Below are 20,116 nucleotides of genomic sequence, written 5' to 3'. Positions count from 1 at the left end.
AATAGTTCCTCACCTCCTGGTGAATACCGGGCCAGAAGAACCACGTCAAGATCCGGGCGAGGGTCTTCTCATGGCCCAGATGCCCAGCAGCCAGGATGTCATGTGCCAGCTTCATCACACTCCGCCGGTGACACCGCGGTACCAGCAGCTGTGTTTGGGGTTCCTTTGTGTGGAAGTCACGGTCGATCCGATAAAGATGGTCCCGGCATAGTTCGAAGTGGGGCCACTGGGTTGCGCAGGGGGGTCAATGATTGTCCCATCGACTGCTGCGAGCTGTTCATAGGCCCGGCTAAGGGTAGGATCAGCTCTCTGATCACGGCAAAAATCAGTATGGAGAAGGGGGTTTACCACGGGATCCAGCAGGGGATTGTCGGTTTCTTCGGTCTCGGGTTCAGTTCGCGGGGTTCCGCATCCCTCTTCCGGTCGGGCCTCCTGGCGCTCTCCCTCCAGTGCCTGGGTCGACCGGAGGACCTCTTCAAAGGCGGGCCAGTCCCGCCCCAGGATCACCGGGTACGCCAGTCGAGGGGCTAGGCTGACGACTATTCGTCGGGTGATGCCAGCTACTGTCAACAGGACCCAAGCACTAGGGTAAGGCTGGACGTCCCCATGGATGCATTGCAGGTGAATCGTTCCCAGGCTGGAATCTTCCTGGGGTCCCAGAGTCCGGCGGATGAGCGTCTGGCCGCAGCCAGAGTTGATCAATGCCTGGGTGGCATGGTCCCCGACAACTACTGGAACCGTGAGCTTGGGAGCCTGTGGTAGCCGAGACCTGGTATCCCCTGCACAGACCTGTCCGAAGCTGCAGTCCATTTCTGTGCAGTCCCGCTGCAAGTATCCGGATTTTCCACAACGGAAACAGGGTCCAAGTTCAGGGCGACCGCCCTGGGAGGGAGCTCCCCTCGGACACCTAGGGGGACTCTGGTGGACCCTCATGGCCCCCGACACGGGGGCCGCTGGTCTGGGCCGGGGGGCAGGATCCAGACGTCTGAACTGAGACCCCGGGCGGACGTCCTGCCTGCGGCCAAGGCTCCAGGGCCCGGTTGGGGCGTCTCCTTTTCGGTCCAAGTTCGAGCTTTTGGGCCCGGGGTTTTGAGGTCGGAAGGCGGGCCCCATGGGCATTTCGGCCGCGAGAAAGTCTTCCATCAGCGAGACGGCCGCGGCCAATGTCGCCGGCTGATGGCAGAGCACCCAGGCTCATGCTCGGGCCGGTAGGGTGTGCACAAACTGTTCCAGGACGACTTGTTCCGTGACCTCCTCTGCCGTCCTCATTTCTGGCTGTAGCCATCGTCTACACACCTCCTTCAGGGCTTGTGCCACTAGCCGAGGTTAGATGCCCAAAGAATACGTCTGGCTCTGGAACCATTGCCAAAAAGTCTCAGGGCTGACATCTAAGGCATCCAAGATCGCGGCCTTGACTCGGCTATAATCCCTTGCCTCTTCTGTCGCCAGTTCCCCGGTATGCCGTCTGGGCCGTCCCGGTTAGATACGGGGCCAAAAGGGTGGCCCATTGGTTCTGGGGCCACCCAGCAACCAGTGCCACCCGTTCGAACGTTACCAGGAATGCCTCAGGGTCATCGTCAGGGCACATCTTGGTTAGTCGCACTGGGGTGGCAGGGCGTGGTGCCCCAACTCCATCCCCTGTCACCAGCTGTTGCAGCTGGGCTCCAAGCTGCTGAATGAGCTGCTGCTGCTGCTGGAGTTGAGCGGTATGTTGCTGCTGCTGGAGTTGGGTGGCGTCTCGCTGTTGCTGCTGTTGGAGTTGGGCAGCTGCCGCCTGCTGCTGCTGCTGCTGCTCAGAGCTCCCTAGTTCTGCCCACTCTGGCCTTTGGCTGGGCTCTTCCTCCTCTGGGGCGGAGGGGGGCCACACTGGCTCACTACAGGCTGCAAGCTGTGGGGATGCGGCCTGCTGGTCCCCGTGAGAGCAGCAGTCAGGCTGCCTTCGGTGGCATGCCTGCAGGAGGTCTGCCAGTCCCACGGCTTCTGTGGTAATTCAGTGGCAGGGATGCCGAAGGTGCGGGACTGGTGGACCTCCTGCAGGCATTCCGCCAAATCCACGTTACCAGCAGACCTCCCCCAGGTGCGCCGCCAAAATCCGCCTGCCTGCCATGTTTGGGGCAGCAAAATACGTAGAGCCGTCCTGGCCTCTGGCATAAGGTGTTTTGTGTTTCCTTGTGTGAGTGTAGACTCAAAGCCATCCTTTCTCTGTGAGGATGGCTCACGAAAAAATATAAAATATACTTTCAAGGCAGATGGTGACCTATCTGTCAAGGGTAGAGAGATTTTTTGTAAACTAGTTTTATCTGCAGCTTCACTAGTGGTGCTGTGTCTGGAGATCATTGGCTCAGGTAGCTCCATGAGTTGCTTAACTTCTCTGTATCTTTATGAACAAAGGGAATTGCCCTGGTTATGCCATCTGCTGGGATCCCTCCTATGAGGGTAGAGTGGCTATAGTCTGGGGCATCTCTAGCTTTTTTCCTGCCCAAGCATGGCAGGCAGGTTGCCTCTGGTGATATGCCTGTGGGACGTCCCCAGTCCTGCGGATTCGCCGGCATGCCTGTGGGAGGTCCGCCAGTCCCATGCGGATTCAGCGTACCTGCTATCAAATTGCCGACGAATCCGTGGGACCAGTGGACCTCCCGCAGCAAGCCGCTGAAGGCTGCCTGACTGCCACCCTTGCAGGGACCGGTAGGGCACCCCCTGGGGCTTGCCACCCCAGGCACTCACTTGGAGCGCTGGTGCCTGGAGACGCCGCTGGCTGTAGTGGGGATTCTCTAGGGGTTCAGCCCCATTATTTGAAAGTTGTGGTTAGAGCCGGACCCCAGACTTCACTACCCTGTGGCCAGGGCTGCTGCAAGGATGTTTCGCGCCCTAGGCGAAACTTCCATCTTGCGCCCACCCCCATCCCCGAGCCCCCGCCCTGAGGTGCCCCCCCGTGGCAGCTCCTCCCTATGCCCTGAGGCGCCCCCCCCCAGCAGTTCCCCACCCTCCACCCTCTGCCCTGAGGCACCCTCCCGCGCTCCAGCTCACCCCTGCCCCGCCTCCTCCCCAAGCACGCCATCACTGCTTCACCTCTCCCGCCTCCCAGGCTTGCGGTGCCAATCAGTTTAGGCGCTGCAAGCCTGGGAGCCGGGAGAAATGAAGTGGCCACGGCGTGCTCTGGGAGGAGGCGGGGCAGGGATGAGCTGGGGGCAGGGCCGGTGCAAGGATGTGTTGCGCCCTAGGCAAAACTTCAACCTTGCGCCCTCCCCCCCCGATCCCCTGCCCTGAGGCACCCCCCCCCACGGCAGCTCTCCCCTCCGCCCTGAAGCGCCCCCCCAGTAGCTCCCCTGCTCCGCCCTGAGGTGTCCCCCCTTGTGGCAGCTCCCCACCCTCTCCCCTGAGGCACCCCGCTGCCCCAGCTCACCCCTGCTCTGCTCACGAGCACGCCATAGCTGCTTCACTTCTCCCACCTCCCAGGCTTGTGGCACCAATCAGCTTAGGCACCGCAAGCCTGGGAGGCAGGAGAAGTGAAGCAGCCACCATGTGCTCGGGGAGGAGGTGGGGCAGGGGTGAACTGGGGCAGGGAGTTCCCGTGCGTGCTGCCCCCACCTCTCACCTGCTGCAGGCAGCCCTCCCCGCGCTCCCCTGGTCCAGCTCTCTCTGCCTAAATGCTGGTGGCGACCAGGGCGGCCGAAGATCCGGCCATCGTGGTCGCTGCCGAAGAAAACGGCACCCCCCCAAATCCTAGTGCCCTAGGCAACCGCCTAGGTCGCCTAAACAGTTGCATCGGCCCTGGCTAGGAGGGGAGTTCCCCTGTGCCACCCGCCCCCCCCTTACTTGTTGCAGGCAGCCCTCCCCATGCTCCCCTGCCCCAGCTCCCTCCGCCTAAATGCCAGCGGCGACCGGGACGGCTGAAGATCCGGTTGCTGCTGAAGAAAATGCAGCCCTCCCAAATCCTATGTCGCCTAAATGGTTGCAGTGGCCCTGCCTTTGGCCTGGTCGTAGGGAGTCACTCCTCAGGCAAAAATGAGGAGTCCTTGTGACACCTTAGAAACTAAAAGATTTATTTGGGCATAAGCTTTCCTGGGCTAAAACCCACTGCATTGGATGCATGGAGTGGAAAATACAAGCTGGAGTCTGTAGGCTCCTAGAGACTTTTTTAGTGAGAAAACCATGTTGTCAAGCAGAGCTTGGCTGTAGGGAAGGAGGAAGAGCGCGCCCAAGGGGAGTGGGCTGAGGAGTGACTGCCCGACCCAGGGCGGGGCTGGGAGCCAGAAAGGGAGGAGCCGACGGAGAAGCTGAGTGGGGGCGAGTCTGGAAGGCTCCTGGGCGGAAGGTCGCTTGCGGTTGATGGTTCTCTGTGCCGGGTCGGGCTCGGAGCCAAGCCTTGCTGGGATGGGGTCTCCCGGGGAGCCGGGGCTGCTGGTCTGCGGCGGGACCGAAGACCTGGCTGCCCTGGAGGAGCTGGACGAGGCGAGGTTGCTGCAGAATCTGAGCGGCCGCTTCCTGCAGCAGCGGGTCTATGTGAGGGGGGAGCCGGGGCCGGGGCCGTGCTGGGGGGAGCCGGGGCCGAGGGGTCTGCCCTCGGGTCTCCCCTCGCTGGGAAATGACTGGAGGGTGGGAGAAGCGACTCCCGCGGGACACCAGGTGGAGGTGGGGAGCGGGCGCTGGAAGTGCGTAAGGGACGGGGCAGTGCTTTATTTGTGCTGCTAGGGCTGAGCCCCAGCACCCCTATGATTGCAGCCTCAGTTATGCAAATAAAAAAAAATGCTTGAACCCTGGGGTACTTCTTTCGTTACAAATTAAGTACTGTATCTGGTGGTGGAGGGGGACGCTGGAGATATGTTGGGCGGGAGACCCTGTGAGACACTGGGGAAGTTGGGGAGGGAGACCCCCATGGGACATGGTTTCCTCGACACTCCTTAGTAGTGTTTGTGCAAGGAGTCCATGAGGCACTGTGCAATGTTTGCTTACCTGGTTGGTGGGAATTTTCCTTTTACATCAGACATATATTGGGGACATTCTGATTGCGATGAACCCGTTCCAGAGTCTTCCGCTCTACGAGAAACCAGTAAGTGTCCCCTCATTCCAGTGTATTGTGTGAGTAGCATGAGTGTGTGGTGTCTCATCCTGGGATGTGGTGGGGAGATGCAGATAGCACTTCTGGGGGGCGGGCCAGACAAGGGAACAGAGTTGTGCACAAGTGCACCCTTTGCTCTTGATGTTTGAATCACATTACTTCCCTGTGAAATTATATTGTTACCTATAAGGAATGTGCCTAGCTGGGCTTTTGTAGGAGGCTTTTCCATGTGCTTTTGAGTTCCTATTTTTTTTCAAAATGTAGTAAGTCTCATATGGATTTTGTCATCTGTGTTTTGATTTCTCTATGTCACCCATGGCTCTAGGCACTTCATCCTGTTTGAAACAAAATATTTTAGACAGTTTTAAATCTACAATGTACTCATGGAATTGACCATCCAGTAGTAAAAAACAATCCTGCTTGCAGCAACCCTCACGTCATTCCTCCTGTTTACACCCTACCCTCGCCATCCTACCCACAAATGCTCAAGAACAGAGATGACCTTTGCAATAAGCCAGAGGTTCTAAGCAGGGCAGTGGCATGGGGTTCCGAGGCACATTGTGCTTCTGGAAATCTTCCTCTGACATATGGTGTATTGTCTGATCTGCTCTATCAAACCCTGGAAAATGTAATCTAAACTGCATATTAAAAAAAAAATAAACCAACAGCTCTGATGGTTTCTCCCTCCCTTGTCTCAGTGGCTAGCCGAAGTGAGGAGGGGAGAATTTACCCTCTGTCCCCTAACTGTTCTGGTATTTCACTTTAATTGAATTCTCCCCCTGCTCCCAGGTATCAGAGAAATATCAGAACCATGAGAAGGGTACCCTACCCCCCCACATCTTTGCTGTTGCTGACAGAGCATACCAGGCCATGCTGGGTCATCTGGCAACAGGATCTCAGAACCAGTGTATCGTCATCAGGTAAGAGAAAACTATTCAAAATATTTGTAAGTCTCCATATCGTGGGACAGTATGGTCTTGTCAGACTAGCATCACTGAAAGGGAGAGCAGACGAGATGGAACTATCAACTTTGCACCCTTCAGTCTGTGGCCAGTGCCCTTATTAAACTGGTGTTTAAAGAAGGGGGAATGAAGACCAAAGGATACGCTGGAGGGTAGGGATAGGGTATAGAGGGACCTAGACAAATTAGAGGATTGGGCCAAAAGAAATCTGAGGAGGTTCAACAAGGACAAGTGCAGAATCCTGCACTTAGGACAGAAGAATCCCATGCTGTGCTATAGACTAGGGACCGAATGGCTAGGCAGCAGTTTTGCAGAAAAGGACCTAGGGGTTACAGTGGATGAGATGCTGGATATGAGTCGCCAGTGTGCCCTTGTTGCCAAGAAGGCTAACGGCATTTTGATTGTATAAGTAGGGGCATAGCCAGCAGATCAAGGAATGTGATCATTCCCCTCTATTCGACATTGGTGAGGCCTCATCTGGAGTACTGTTTCCAATTTTTCCACATCATTCTTGTAATGTGGGGCCCAGAACTGGACAGAGTTCAGCAGAGGGCAACAAAAATGATTAGGGGGCTGGAGCATGTGATTTATGAGGAGAGGCTGAGGGAACTGGGATTGTTCAGTCTGCAGAAGAGAAAAATGAGGGGGGATTTGATAGCTGCTTTCAACTACCTGAAAGGGGGTTCCAAAGAGGATGGATCTAGACTGTTCTCAGTGGTGGCAGATGACAGAACAAAGAGTAATGGTCTCAAGTTATATATTAGGAAAAACTTTTTCACTAGGAGGGTGGTGAAGCACTGGAATGGGTTCCCTAGGGAGGTGGTGGAATCTCCTTCCTTAGAGGCTTTTAATGTCAGGCTTGACAAAGCCCTGGCTGGGATGATTTAGTTGGGGATTGGTCCTGCTTTGAGCAGGGGGTTGGACTAGATAACCTCCTAAAGACCCTTCCAACCATGATATTCTATGAATCTCTAAGGATGGAGATTTCACCACCTCCCTAGGTAACCCATTCCAGTGCTTCTCCACCCTCCTAGTGAAATAGATTTTCCTAATATCCAGTATTAAATTCTGCAAAAATTGAAGGGAGCCCCAGTATGATGATGGCCTGGGGTTTTAGCCAGATGTGTCTTATTGAACAGTGCTTCCAGGGAGAAGAAATGACAGGAAAAGAATATATGTGTCTGGGGAAGATGTGCTTTGGGATCACAGATCACTTGGGTAATAAATATTATCAGGCTCTGAGTTAGAGAATGGATGGCAACTCTTGGAGTGTGTGCCTGGACAATTAGGTACATCATTGGTGAGAAATAGTAGTAGGAAACTCATCCTTTCTTTCCAGACAAGGACCTGGCTACAGTGATCTGCTTGTTGTCACCTTCAGGTTGGATAACTGTAACTCGCTGTATCTGTAGAAGCAATGTAAAGATGGAAGCGGTGTGCAAAATCCAGCTCTCTGCCATCTCAAGGGGATGGGCTGCTGCAAATGCTTTACACCTGTGGTCTGATCCCTCAGCTGCTTCCCAGCCTTCTTCCATTGCTTGTTTGAGGTTCTGATATTCAGTTTCCTCAGTGGTTCAGGACCAAACTTAATTTGCAAACGCATCTCCATCCACAACCTATTTGAGGGCACTGTTTTTCTGGAGCAATTCGGCTGCCAAAGCCCACGATGAAGTGCATGAGAGTTGAAAGTAAATATTTTTGGGTGAGGTAGTTCAAAGTGGGTCAGACTCCCAATTAGCTCAATCTCCACACTGAAGTTTGCTGTAGGTGCCTCCTCTTTGGGAAGAGTAGCTCCTACTGTAACTAGTATAATGAGGATTAAAAAAAACAAAATAAAACCTTTATTCCCAAAGTTAAGGCTCCTAAAACCACAGAGTCAAAGAAGGAAGAAGAGCAGAAACCACCCCCTCATTCCCACCTCCCAAGCCCCTTAGAGATCTGGCTGTGGAGATCTAATTGACTTGGGGTGCTCTAGACACTACAGCAATGGGCAGTATAACATAGATAGATACTTATAAATGGAGTGAATTTGCTGTGGAACCCTGACATGAAAAACAGGGCACCCCATGATGTCATCATTAGACTTAGTGGAACTGTACAGGGCAGTAGAGGAACCAGCTGGAGGCAAAAGCCCTTTGGGCAGGACTGAGGGAGCACAGCTGCTGGGTGAGGGCCCAGCTCTTTAGTCAGCAGTGCAGAAGTAAGGATGGCAATACCATATCATGCCATCCTTACTTCTGCGCTGGTACTGGCAGTGACTCTGCCTTCAGAGCTGGGCTCCCGGCCAGCAACCGCCACTCTCCAGCTGCCCAGCTCCGAAGGCAGCGCTGCCACCAGCCATGGTGCAGAAGTAAGGTTAGCAGTATTGCAGTCCCCTGCACAAAACCTTGTGATTCCCCACCCCCCCCCCAACTTTTTTGGGTCAGGACCCCTACGATTACAACACCATGACATTTCAGATTTAAATGGCTGAAATAATGAAATGTATGATTTTAAAAATCCTATGACCGTGAAATTGACCAAAATGGATGGTGAATTTGGTAGGGCTCTAATATATATTAATCAGGTTATTAACTAGCTTCTCCAGTGCTAGAACAGGAAGTTCATGGTTTGTGTTATCTGCAAACAGCAAAGGCAATCACTGAGAACACTTAGTGTGAACAAAGATCAGGGGGAAGGGAAGGCACCCTTGTTACACATAGCTAAGGCTACGTTTTAGTCATGGGTATTTTTAGTAAAAGTCATGGACAGATCACAGGCAATAAAGAAAAAGTCATGGCCCTGTAACCTGTCCATGACTTTTACTAAAAATACCTGTGACTAAATCTTACCTGCTGGGAGGGGGGTGCTCCTGAAGACTGCTGCGGGAGGGTAGCCTGGCCCAGGGCCCCCAGTTGCTGCTGCAGGGGGTAGCCCCAGGTCCCCCTGCCACCGCCACCAGTATGAGCAGGGGACAGCTTGGGGCCCCACCGCCTCCACTGCTGGTCTGGGCAGGGGAGGGCCCAGGACCCTGCCAATGCTGGTTTGGGCAGAGGACGGCCTGGGGCCCCAGGAGGTGGCCTGGGGCCCTGGGACCCCACCACCTTTTATCCCAAACCGCTGCTCCAGGGCAGTGCTGGGGATCAGCTGCCTGGGGCTGCCAGAGCAGTGGCCAGTGCAGCTGCCCCGGGGCTTCCCCAGCTGCCAGGGTGGTCCTGGGGTCAGCTGCACCAGCACTGCAGAATTCACAGCAGTCACAGAAAGTCACAGAAGCCATGACTTCCATGACCTGCATGAATGATTCAGAGCCTTATACATAGCCCGTTGAAGTAGCATGTAGTTTTGGGGCAGTGTTTTATTCCATTGCTTCTGGGCATACACATTGTCACACAGATGAGAGGTCCCATCTTCAGCTGACCAGGAAATAGTATGGCCTCTGTGATCTGTACGTTCCTCACTACCCAGATTAGTCACTGCAACTGACTCTCTGCTGGGTCTGAATGCAAACGTGTCTCAGAGACTTCAGCTGACGCATTGCGTAACAGCCATCTCCTAAGTAACAAAGGTAGATATGATCACGTTGCCCTGTTCTCTGAATTCCACTGTCTCCATTCCTGCTGGTGTCAGAGCTAAATTAAGTCCTTGCCCTAACATACTTTGCTCTAGGGCCTGGCCAGCTGGGAGGTAGCCTCAGGTAGCTGTATTCAGCGTGCACAATACGGGGGACAGAGTTGTCTCAGCAGCAGGCTGTGGTGATGGAACTGCCTATCAGAGGGCAGTGTTGAGACCTACAGAGCCTTTCCTCAGCCGTGGCTCCCATTAAAACTAACCAGCTGCCCCAACCCTGCGACCTGGGGAAGGGCAGGCACTACATAGTGCCTGATTCCTAGAGCTTACATTCTGTCTTTTTATTCTATGTTTGTGTGATACCTAGCACACTGGGGGCCCTAATCCATGGCTGGGGCTCCTAGATAATGCCACAAAATATAAATAATAATGGGAAGATAAATGCCCTCAGTTTCTTTGTAGCTGTTTAGTGCTTAAGTGCATAGATGATGAGTGTCCTAGAAATACCATAAAGAGAAGGTGGTTTTAGTGATTACTGTGTAGGGCCACAAGCATCCAATGGAAGTCTGGGTGGGTCACAACCCCCTTTTGGAAACTGGTGTGTCTCTGTAACCCAGTAACAGAAGGCTGAGACTTTTCCTCTTTGCTGAGTGCCAAACTGGCACACTGTCCCCCTCCCTCATATACCAGAGCAACACCCAACCACCTGGCTGTGTGTTGACCCTAGATTTCTGTCCAGCCTGGTGCATGTCAAACCAAGATGGTCTCCCTTTCTCCTTTGCTGCTGTCCTATGTCTTATTTAGAGAGGAGTTCAGCTCACCGGTCACCAGTCCCCCCCCTCCCACCTGAATCCCAGGAGTCTACTTGTCCCAGCACTCCAGTAGACTGTACATCACCCCTCCGCTTCACCCTGTAGCCACAGAGATCTGCGGAGCAGAAGCCACACCTGGGACACAAAGTGCAGTGCCCAGGTGTGTAAACAGTCCTGCCCTTTGGAGTGTGTGTGCTATTTCCTGCTTCTGCTCTGTTACTGACAGATCTTCACACAGGATGAAGTCCTAGTGCACATGACCTGTCACGGGACCACAGCCCAATTAAGGACATTGAAGCAGTGGGACAAGTTCTGCTTGTAAGGGTGAGGAGGGGAGGGAATGCCTAGTATATATGACGGATTCAGTGAGACAGATGCCTTTCAAGGTCATTCCTCGCTCTTTGCCAAGAGCTGGGGACACTGAGAAATTCCTTTTGGCCCCACTGCTTAAGGGGCTGCTCAGTGGGTCAAGTTCACAAGTAGGTGGGAGACAATGTCAGTGTGGGTAAGAGCCCTCCATCCCTAGTGTCAGGGAACAATTTCAAGTGGAGGGTGTTAAATTGCTACACTGTGTGTGGAGGCTTACTAGGGGATCAGTGCCCTATAGAACCCGTGGCCATGGGGGGATGGGTCAAGGTAGTGCTAATGTCGGCACTGCCAGTAGGAGGCACCTGGAGCTGTGCAGTAGTATTGGTACATGGGGGGTGTTGGTTCAGAGAAAGGGGAGATGCACTGAGGCATAAGGGGAACAGCAGCTGCGTCCTAGTGTTGGTAGAGTTTCCTGTCCTCACCCTCTGCTCTTTTTTGACAGTGGAGAGAGTGGTGCAGGGAAAACCGAGAGTGTAAAGCTGCTGCTGCAACACATCATGCATCTGTGCAAGGGCAACTCACAGCTGGAGCAGCAGATACTGCAGGTGAATCACTGAAACAGAATGTGAGGGGATAGACCGAGGGGTGGCCACAGAGCAACTCATAGTTGGCTCAGGGGGTTCTACAGATGAGTCACCTGGTAGTGGCAAAAGCACAGGGTAAATGAAATCTTAGCAATCTTAGCAATAGTAAAATCCAATACTAGATTTTCAGTCATGATGTAGACAAGACACATGAGTTCCTTAAATATTTGGCAAGAAGCAGGATGATCTACTGATTACTGAAATAATTTCTATTCCGTCAGTAATTAGGGAGGATGTTGAACAGCATCTGTTCAAGTTAAAGATTTCTAAGTCAACAGGACCAGATAAGTTGTATCTAAGAATATTAAAAGAATCCACTAAGGAGTTCTCTGAACCATTATTTTTTATTAAATCTTGGAACACTGGGGAACAGTCTAGTCCAGTGGACTAGAAAATATCCAATGTTGTGTCAATATTTAAAAAGAATAAACAGTATGTCCCTGGTCATAGGCTGGTTAGCCTGATGTTGATCCCAGTCAAAATCATGGTAAGGCTGGTATGGGACGCAGTCAGTAAAGATGCTGTAGCTAAGAGGGCAAATATGATCATTGAATGTATGTGGAGGGGAGTATCAAGTAGAAACAGGGAGGTGGCATTGCTTCTATATACAGCGTTAACGAAACCATTACTGGAATAGTACGTTCAGTTCTGGTGTCCACTCCTCCAAAAGGATGCTGACAAATTGGAAAAGGTTCAGAAGGGTACGTCTACACTACGGGATAATTCCGATTTTACATAAGCCGGTTTTATAAAACAGATTGTATAAAGTCGAGTGCACGCGGCCATACTAAGCACATTAATTCAGCGGTGTGCGTCCATGGTCCGAGGCTAGCGTCGATTTCCAGAGCGTTGCACTGTGGGTACCTATTCCGTAGCTATCCCATAGTTCCCGCAGTCTCCCCCGCCCCTTAGAATTCTAGGTTGAGAGCCTAGTGGCTGATGGGGCAAAAATCATTGTCGCGGGTGGTTCTGGGTAAATGTCGTCAGTCATTCCTTCCTCCGGGAAAGCAACGGCAGACAATCATTTCGCGCCCTTTTTCCCTGGATTGTCCTGGCAGATGCTATAGCATGGCAACCATGGAGCCCGTTCAGCTTTTTTTTTTTTTTTTAATTTTTTACAGTCACCGCATGTGTACTGGATGCTGCGGACAGAGGCGATACTTCAGCGCTACACAGCAGCATTCATTTGCTTTTGCATGATAGCAGAGATGGTTATCAGTCGTTCTGTACCATCCGCTGCAAGGGTAATTTGGCAATGAGATGACGGTTATCTGTCCTTCTGTGCTGTCTGCTGCTATCATGGGTGCCCCTGGCTGAGGTCAGCCGGGGGCGCAAAAGCAAAAATGGGAATGACTCCCCGAGTCAATCCCTCCTTTATGGTTTCTAAAAATAGAGTCAGTCCTGCCTAGAATTTGGGGCAAGCGTACTAGAGAAGCAGTATATCAGAGAGTACAGCTGCTCCGTGTCAGATCCCGCAGAAAAGATGAGCTGCATGCCATTCACGGGAGGTGCCCTTGCAACAACCCCACCCGTTGCTTCCCTCCTCCCCCAACCTTCCTGGGCTACCGTGGCAGTGTCCCCCCCGTTTGTGTCATGAAGTTATAAAGAATGCAGGAATAAGAAACAGTGACTTGTTAGTGAGATAAAATGAGGGGAGGCAGCCTCCTGGTGCTATGACAGTCCAGGCAGGACATTAAGCGGTGTGGAGGAGAGGAGCCCAGCGTCCCGCTGCTATGATAGTCCAGGCAGTACAGAATCTTTTCTTTACACAGGAAAGGGAGGGGGCTGATGGAGCTCAGCCCCCAGTTGCTATGATGAGGACGGTTACCAGCCGTTCTGTCCCATCTACTGGGAATGACTAGGAATCATTCCTATTTTTACCCAGGCGCCCTCAGCCGACCTCACCTGAGGCAAGCCAGGAGCACTTACGGGCTGATAGTGACGACGGATATCAGTCATATTGTACCGTCTGCCACCAGGGATGGGGGAGGAGCGAATACTGCTCTTCACTGCAGCAGCATCGCATCTACCAGCAGCATTCAATAGACATAGGGTGACACTGAAAGAAGTCAAGAAATGATTTCTTTCCCTTTTCTTTCACGTGGTGGGGGGAGGGAGTAGATTGACGAGCTATTCCCTGAACCACGCCGGACAATGTGTTTGACCCTACAGGCATTGGGAGCTCAGCCAAGAATGCAAATACTTTTCGGAGACTGCTGTGGACTGTGGGATAGCTGGAGTCCTCAGTACCCCCTCCCTCCCTCCATGAGCGTCCGTTTGAGTCTCTGGCTTCCCGTTACGCTTGTCACGCAGCACTGTGTAGCCTGTAGATTTTTTTTTTCAAATGCTTTGGCATTTCGTCTTCTGTAACAGAGCTCTGATAGAACAGATTTGTTTTCCCATACAGTGATCAGATTCAGTATCTCCCGTACGGTCCATGCTGGAGCTCTTTTTGGATTTGGGACTGCATTGCCACCCGTGCTGATTGGAGCTCCACGCTGGGCAAACAGGAAATGAAAATCAAAATTTTGCAGGGCTTTTCCTGTTTACCTGGCCACTGCATCCGAGCTGAGATTGCTGTCCAGAGCGGTCACAGTGGTGCACTGTGGGATACCGCCCGGAGGCCAATACCGTCGATTTGCTGCCACACTAACCCTAATCCGATATGGTAATACCAATTTTAGCGCTACTCCTCTTGTCGGGGAGTAGTACAGAAACCGATATAAAGAGCCCTTTATATCGATATAAAGGGCCTCGTAGTGTGGACGGGTACAATGTTAAATCAGTTTAACGCTGCTAAAATCGGTTTAAACGCGTAGTGTAGACCAGGCCGAAGAGAGCTACAAAAATGATTCAAGGTCAGGAAAACCTGCCTTACAGTGAGAGACTAAAGAAACTCTTTAGGCTGGGGATCTACTGGCTATGTAGCAGTTCTGCAGAAAAGGACCTGGGGATTACAATGGGCGAGAAGCTGGATATGAGTCAGCAGTGTACCCTTGCTACCAAGAAGACCAACGGCATATTGGGCTGTATTAGTAGGAGCATTGCCAGCCGATCAAGGGAGGTGATTATTCCCCTCTATTCGGCACTGGTGAGGCCACATCTGGAGTATTGCGTCCAGTTTTGGTCCCCCCCACTACAGAAGGAATAAGGACAAATTGGAGAGAGTCCAGCGGAGGACAACAAAAATGATTAGGGGGCTGGGGCACATGACTTACGAGGAGAGGCTGAGGGAACTGGGTTATTTAGTCTGCAGAAGAGAAGAGTGAGGGGAGGGGGAATGGAGCTAGGCTGTCCTCAGTGGTGACAGATGACAGAACAAGGGGTAATGGTCTCAAGTTGCAGTGGGGGAGGTCTAGGTTGGATATTAGGAAACACTATTTCACTAGGAGGGTGGTGAAGCACTGGAATGGGTTACCTAGGGAGATGATGGAATTGCTATCCTTAGAGGCTTGACAAAGTCCTGGCTGGGATGATTTAATTGGTGTTGGTCCTGCTTTGAGAAGAGGGGTGAACTAGATGACCTCCTAAGGTCTCTTCCAACCTTAGTATTCTATGGTTCTATGATAGCTAAGTCTATTTATTTAGTTTATCCAAGAGAAGAGAAGCTAAATAGGTAACTTGATCATTGCCTACCTTTACCTACATAAGGGGAAAGAGATTTCTGATAGCAGAGGTCTCTTTAATCTAACAAACAAAGGCATAACAAGATCCAGTTTCTGGACCCTGAAGCTAGACAAATTCAGGCTGGAAATAAAATACACACATTTAAGAAAAAGAACGAAAAGTACTTGTGGGACCTTAAGGTGCCACAAGTACTTCTCGTTCTTTCTGCTGATACAGAGTAACATGGCTACCACTATGAAACATATTTAACAGTGAGGGCAATTAACCATTGGAACAACTGACATAAGTATGTGATGTGTTCTTCATCTCTTGAAATACAGTATTTAAAAGAAAAAAAAAAGATATCTAGTCTAGAATTAAAAGGAGGTGCTATAGCTCAACCAGAAGTTAGGGGCTTGATGGAATGATTACTGGGAGAGTTTCTCTAGCCTCTTATGCAGGAGGCCAAATTAGAGGATCATAATGGTCCCTTCTGGCTTTAAAATCTATGAATTGCAGCTGGAGTATTGGAACTTGCAGGTGAGTCAATACAGGAGGTTGGGGGCACAGGGCAACCTGTAGTGGAGCTTTCTCATATTTGCAGATGATCATGTGGCGGGGCCCTTCCATCCCATCATTATTAGCCAAGCTTGACAGATTTCTTTTCTGAATCCTATAACTCAGTCCTTCTGCCCCATATTAATTTCTCTCTCTGCTGTGAACTTCCGACAGTGAGTCTATCTTTCTGTCATTGAGTTCCCCAAACCTGCACACAGTATCCCATCTGGGGCCATCTATGAGAGGGACCCCTCCTCACCCTCACTGATTGGTGGGAGTGGGAGGCTTCTGGGATTGAGGGACTGAGGGCAGAATCCCAAGGGTTCTCTCCAGGACCTGACGCTGTCTCCTCCTTGCTCCAGGATGTGGTGCCTTTGCTTATACCATCCATGGTTGCATTGGATTAGTTTGCTGCTGTGTGCATTTCCAGCTGCATTTGAGTGACTCACATCTTTTTTTTTTTTCTCTTTGGCTCCTCAAGAGGCCATGAGGCTGTTTCGCAAGATACCTCTGATACCTTGTGCAACCTAGTTGGGCCATGGGAGGGAACATTAAGGGTTCCATGTTGCTTAGACGTCCCCATCAACTCTGTACATTTCCTTTCCAGGTGAACCCATTGCTCGAAGCTTTTGGCAATGCACAAACAGTGATGAATGACAACAGCAGCCGCTTTGGAAAATACATGCAGTTGAGGTTCCAAAGGAGTACAGGTGAGACCTAGGACTAGGTCTCTGGGTGTGTGGAAGCTGCTATTTGTGTGCTGATTTTTTTCCTTCTGCCCCTTCCCCGTGTAGTGAAGGGTGCCAAGCTGAGTGAATATCTGCTAGAGAAGTCTCGTGTGGTGCAACAAGATGCTGGAGAAAGAAATTTCCATGTCTTCTACTATATGTTTGCTGGGCTCACTGCAGAGGAAAAAGACATGTATGGGCTGCTAGATCCCTCATTGTACAGGTACGTGAGTGGCAGGTCCTGCTCTGGCTTCTCAGTGGAGTGGAGGTCAGAATAAGGGGCTCCTACAGCCCCATATGGGAGAGAGTGGGGAAGAGGATTTGACTTGGTGTAAGGGTTAGGTAACGAGAGGAGAGCGCAGGGTTGGGGGATTGTCATGGAAGGCTGGAGCTGGGCTCTGAACGGAGACGTAGTGTGGTCTAATCGATGGGATGCTGGTCTGGGACTCGGGAGACTTGCGTTCTGTTCCTGGCTCTGCCAGTGACCTGGGGAAATCACTCCCTTCTCTGTACCTCTGCTCCCCCTACCCTATGTCTGCGTGTCTCTGTGGGGCAGGGACTGACTCACTGAGACTGTCCTGCACAATGCTTTCATATGAGACGTGTGATGTACTCAGGGTACAATCTGGACTGAACAGCTGTGTCCCATCAGCTCTCCTACATGGGGTGCCTTTTACGTTGCCTTGCTGTGAGAGCTATCACTCCTGGTCTGTTAACACACAGCTTCCAGCATGTAAGTTATTCTCAGTTTATATTGTATGAGTGCCGTAGCCAGCTACTCTTGAATTACACTACAGAGCAACACCAGCAAACTCCCAGTCCCAGGCTTTCTGCAGAGATGTGTGCCTTGTACTGCCCAGCTCTCTTCTGGACAACACAAGCTCATATGAAGTCTGTCATTTTATTAATATAAAATAAAATGTGCAAATGGAGTTTCCCATACACTTCAATTCAAATACACGGGTTTAGATAAAACACTAAAACAAGTTTATTAATTTCAAAAGGATAGATTTTAATTGAATACAACTCATTTGGTATAAAGGTTTTTAGAATTGGTTACAATAAAAATAAAAGTAAAACACAACTAATACCTAACAACAAACTTGAGTGAATTCAAAGCAAGGTCTCTCTCACCACATGTTTCAGCAGTCTTACAGTCAGGATCTCTGCCCCTTCCTTTGTTTGTCAGGTACCATGGACACTGTGGGCAGAGAGAAAGGGAAGAATGATGTGGGGTATCTTCCCTCCCTTGTTGTTGTTCTTTGCCTTCTTTGAGTTGCATCTCCAGCTGAGGTTCAGGAGACAAAAAGTCTTTGTGAACGGAAACCCCAGGCTATTACTTTTTAAGATGTAGATTTTTTTGCTCATGTGGCTTTTCCTGCCAATGTATAGCCATTTAGTGAGTGATGGCCTGTTTGGCCTATTTACACCTGGCTGAGGTGTCAGTTTGTTCTTTCATAGACTCATAGGACTGGAAGGGACCTCGAGAGGCAGGACTAAGTATTTTGTCTCTGAGGAAATGGTTTGGCTGCTTCACAGATCGGAATACATCTTAGTAACACCATACAGTGGAATCTTATAACTTTATGAGCACAGTATTGACCAGTGAGTTTTCAAATGATACCTCACAAGGCATATTCAGGCAAAGATTATTATAATAGTGTGCAAGGGGTGACTACAGGGGTACAGAGCATCACAGTATGTAGACTGTACGCTAATACAAATAATATCAGGTTGACTCACTTGTCTCCCCAGGTACATAAGTGGATGGTTTAGGACAGAGGATGTGGCTGAGTGCTGGAAGCATAAGTACTGGGAGGTGCGTAATGCCCTGGACATGGTGGGCTTCCAGGAACAGGTGAGTACAGTGGGCATTCTGTCATCATCTCCACCCCCTCTGCTTAGTCAGCCCATTTGCTCCACTTCTACTTCCCTCCTTCAGTTTGCTGTGCTGCTCTCAGGCTGGCAGATTCAGTGCAGAGCTCCCCCCGCCACACACCTGATCTTCCTCTCCCTCTACCACTGTAGGAAGTTTGAAGTTCCAATGGAAGGGGGCTGCTTGCTCATCATGTGTATGTACATGCCCACACACATCTGTGGGTGCCAGCCCCAAACCATCTCTGTTGTGTATTTTAGGAGCAGGTGGACATGCAGGCAATCCTGGCCGGAGTCCTGTCTCTGGGCAATGTGACCTTCCAGTCCCAGGAGAACAATGGGGCCCTGAGAGTGAGTGAAGCCTCCAAGGGGTGGCTGAAGGCTTCAGCGGTGAGTCGAGTGAGAGGCTCAGAGGAGTGAGACAAGATTGTGCTCCCACTGGGGACCCGTGTGAGGTTTGGGGAATATTTATATTAGGAATTAATTTTTAAATCCATGTTGAAGGGTAGATGAGGTTCACTGCTGGGGTCCTTCCATTCTTTGGGTGCCTCTTATGCTACACCTGACTGACACAGCAGAGGGGACTCCTATCCCTGATTCTAAAGACGCTACAGAAGAATTAGGAGTTGTCCCAGGAATGCACCAGATTGCCCGAGTGACTGGTATCTTCAGGCCCTCTTCTCTTCCACCATGCTCCTTATGTGGGTTTTAACCAACAGCAGGTTATTCAGTTCAAAGCCAGGTTCAAAGTTGGAGCAGAAGATGGGCTGGGGCTACAGACCAATACTTTTCTCTCTCAACCACTCACATCCTGGTAGCTTCCAAATCCTGCTTTATTGTATCAAAAACCTGATCTGTCTTCTCTCTCCTCAAAGCTAAAACTCTTGCTCAGACTCTCTTGTTTCAGTTACTACAACTTTTTTCTCTCTAGCTTGACACCCACATTACTCTCCACCCCAGTTTATCAAAACACAGGTACTCGACTTATTTTTCTACCTGTTGATCTGATAGCACCACTTCTCCCGCAGGCCCACTTGCACACTGCATTAGATCTGGCTTGGTGGGGGGCAGTGTAGAATATCAGGGTTGGAAGGGACCTGAGGATGTCATCTAGTCCAACCTCCTGCTCAAAGCAGGACCAATCGCCAACTAAATCATCCCAACCAGGGCTTTGTCAAGCCTGACCTTAAAAACCTCTAAGGAAGGAGATTCCACTACCTCCCCAGGTAACCCATTCCAGTGCTTCACCACCCTCCTAGTGAAATAGTGTTTCCTGATATCCAACCTAAACCTCCCCCACTGCAACTTGAGACCATTACTCCTTGTTCTGTCATCTGGTACCACTGAGAACAGTCTAAATCAGTGGTTACCAAACTAAGATTCATAAAATGTTACAGGGGGTTCTCGAGGGCATGGGGGGGGAAATCCCTAATAGCAGACAGAGCTGTCCCGAAGGACACTGGGCAGCATGGGGCCAGCAGCCCACAGCCACTGGACTTCCAAGAGCTCATAGATTCATAGACTCTAGGACTGGAAGGGACCTCGAGAGGTCATCGAGTCCAGTCCCCTGCCCTCATGGCAGGACCAAATACTGTCTAGACCATCCCTAACAGACATTTATCTAACCTACTCTTAAATATCTCCAGAGATGGAGATTCCACAACTTCCCTAGGCAATCTATTCCAGTGTTTAACTACCCTGACAGTTAGGAACTTTTTCCTAATGTCCAACCTAAATCTCCCTTGCTGCAGTTTAAGCCCATTGCTTCTTGTTCTATCATTGGAGGCTAAGGTGAACAAGTTTTCTCCCTCCTCCTGATGACACCCTTTTAGATACCTGAAAACTGCTATCATGTCCCCTCTCAGTCTTCTCTTTTCCAAACTAAACAAACCCAATTCCTTCAGCCTTCCTTCATAGGTCATGTTCTCAAGACCTTTAATCATTCTTGTCGCTCTTCTCTGGACCCTCTCCAATTTCTCCACATCTTTCTTGAAATGCAGTGCCCAGAACTGGACAC

General features: G+C 50.8%; 1 protein-coding gene across 4 annotated transcripts in view; it reads left to right on the top strand.

Moving 5' to 3' along the window:
- The first annotated feature begins 4,277 nt into the window (after positions 1 to 4,277).
- The window catches only part of LOC115653881 (unconventional myosin-VIIa-like), a 131,920-nt gene continuing 116,081 nt past the window's right edge, over positions 4,278 to 20,116 (top strand). For 3 of the 4 annotated variants that reach the window (XM_030567619.1, XM_030567620.1, XM_030567622.1), the window contains exons 1-8: positions 4,278 to 4,503; positions 4,985 to 5,050; positions 5,849 to 5,979; positions 11,191 to 11,293; positions 16,104 to 16,206; positions 16,291 to 16,447; positions 17,980 to 18,082; positions 18,361 to 18,489. In XM_030567619.1, the coding sequence (XP_030423479.1) occupies positions 4,330 to 4,503; positions 4,985 to 5,050; positions 5,849 to 5,979; positions 11,191 to 11,293; positions 16,104 to 16,206; positions 16,291 to 16,447; positions 17,980 to 18,082; positions 18,361 to 18,489 (966 nt within the window). In that variant the 5' untranslated portion in view covers positions 4,278 to 4,329. Of the gene's footprint in view, positions 4,504 to 4,984; positions 5,051 to 5,848; positions 5,980 to 11,190; positions 11,294 to 16,103; positions 16,207 to 16,290; positions 16,448 to 17,979; positions 18,083 to 18,360; positions 18,490 to 20,116 lie in introns of those variants that run through there. The other variant, XM_030567621.1, reaches the window with a different exon arrangement.

The sequence above is a fragment of the Gopherus evgoodei genome, chromosome 6, assembly GCF_007399415.2.
Source record: "Gopherus evgoodei ecotype Sinaloan lineage chromosome 6, rGopEvg1_v1.p, whole genome shotgun sequence".
Taxonomy (NCBI): domain Eukaryota; kingdom Metazoa; phylum Chordata; order Testudines; family Testudinidae; genus Gopherus; species Gopherus evgoodei.
The sequence above is the reverse complement of the archived record's forward strand: the minus strand, read 5'-3'. Positions and strand labels throughout refer to the sequence as shown.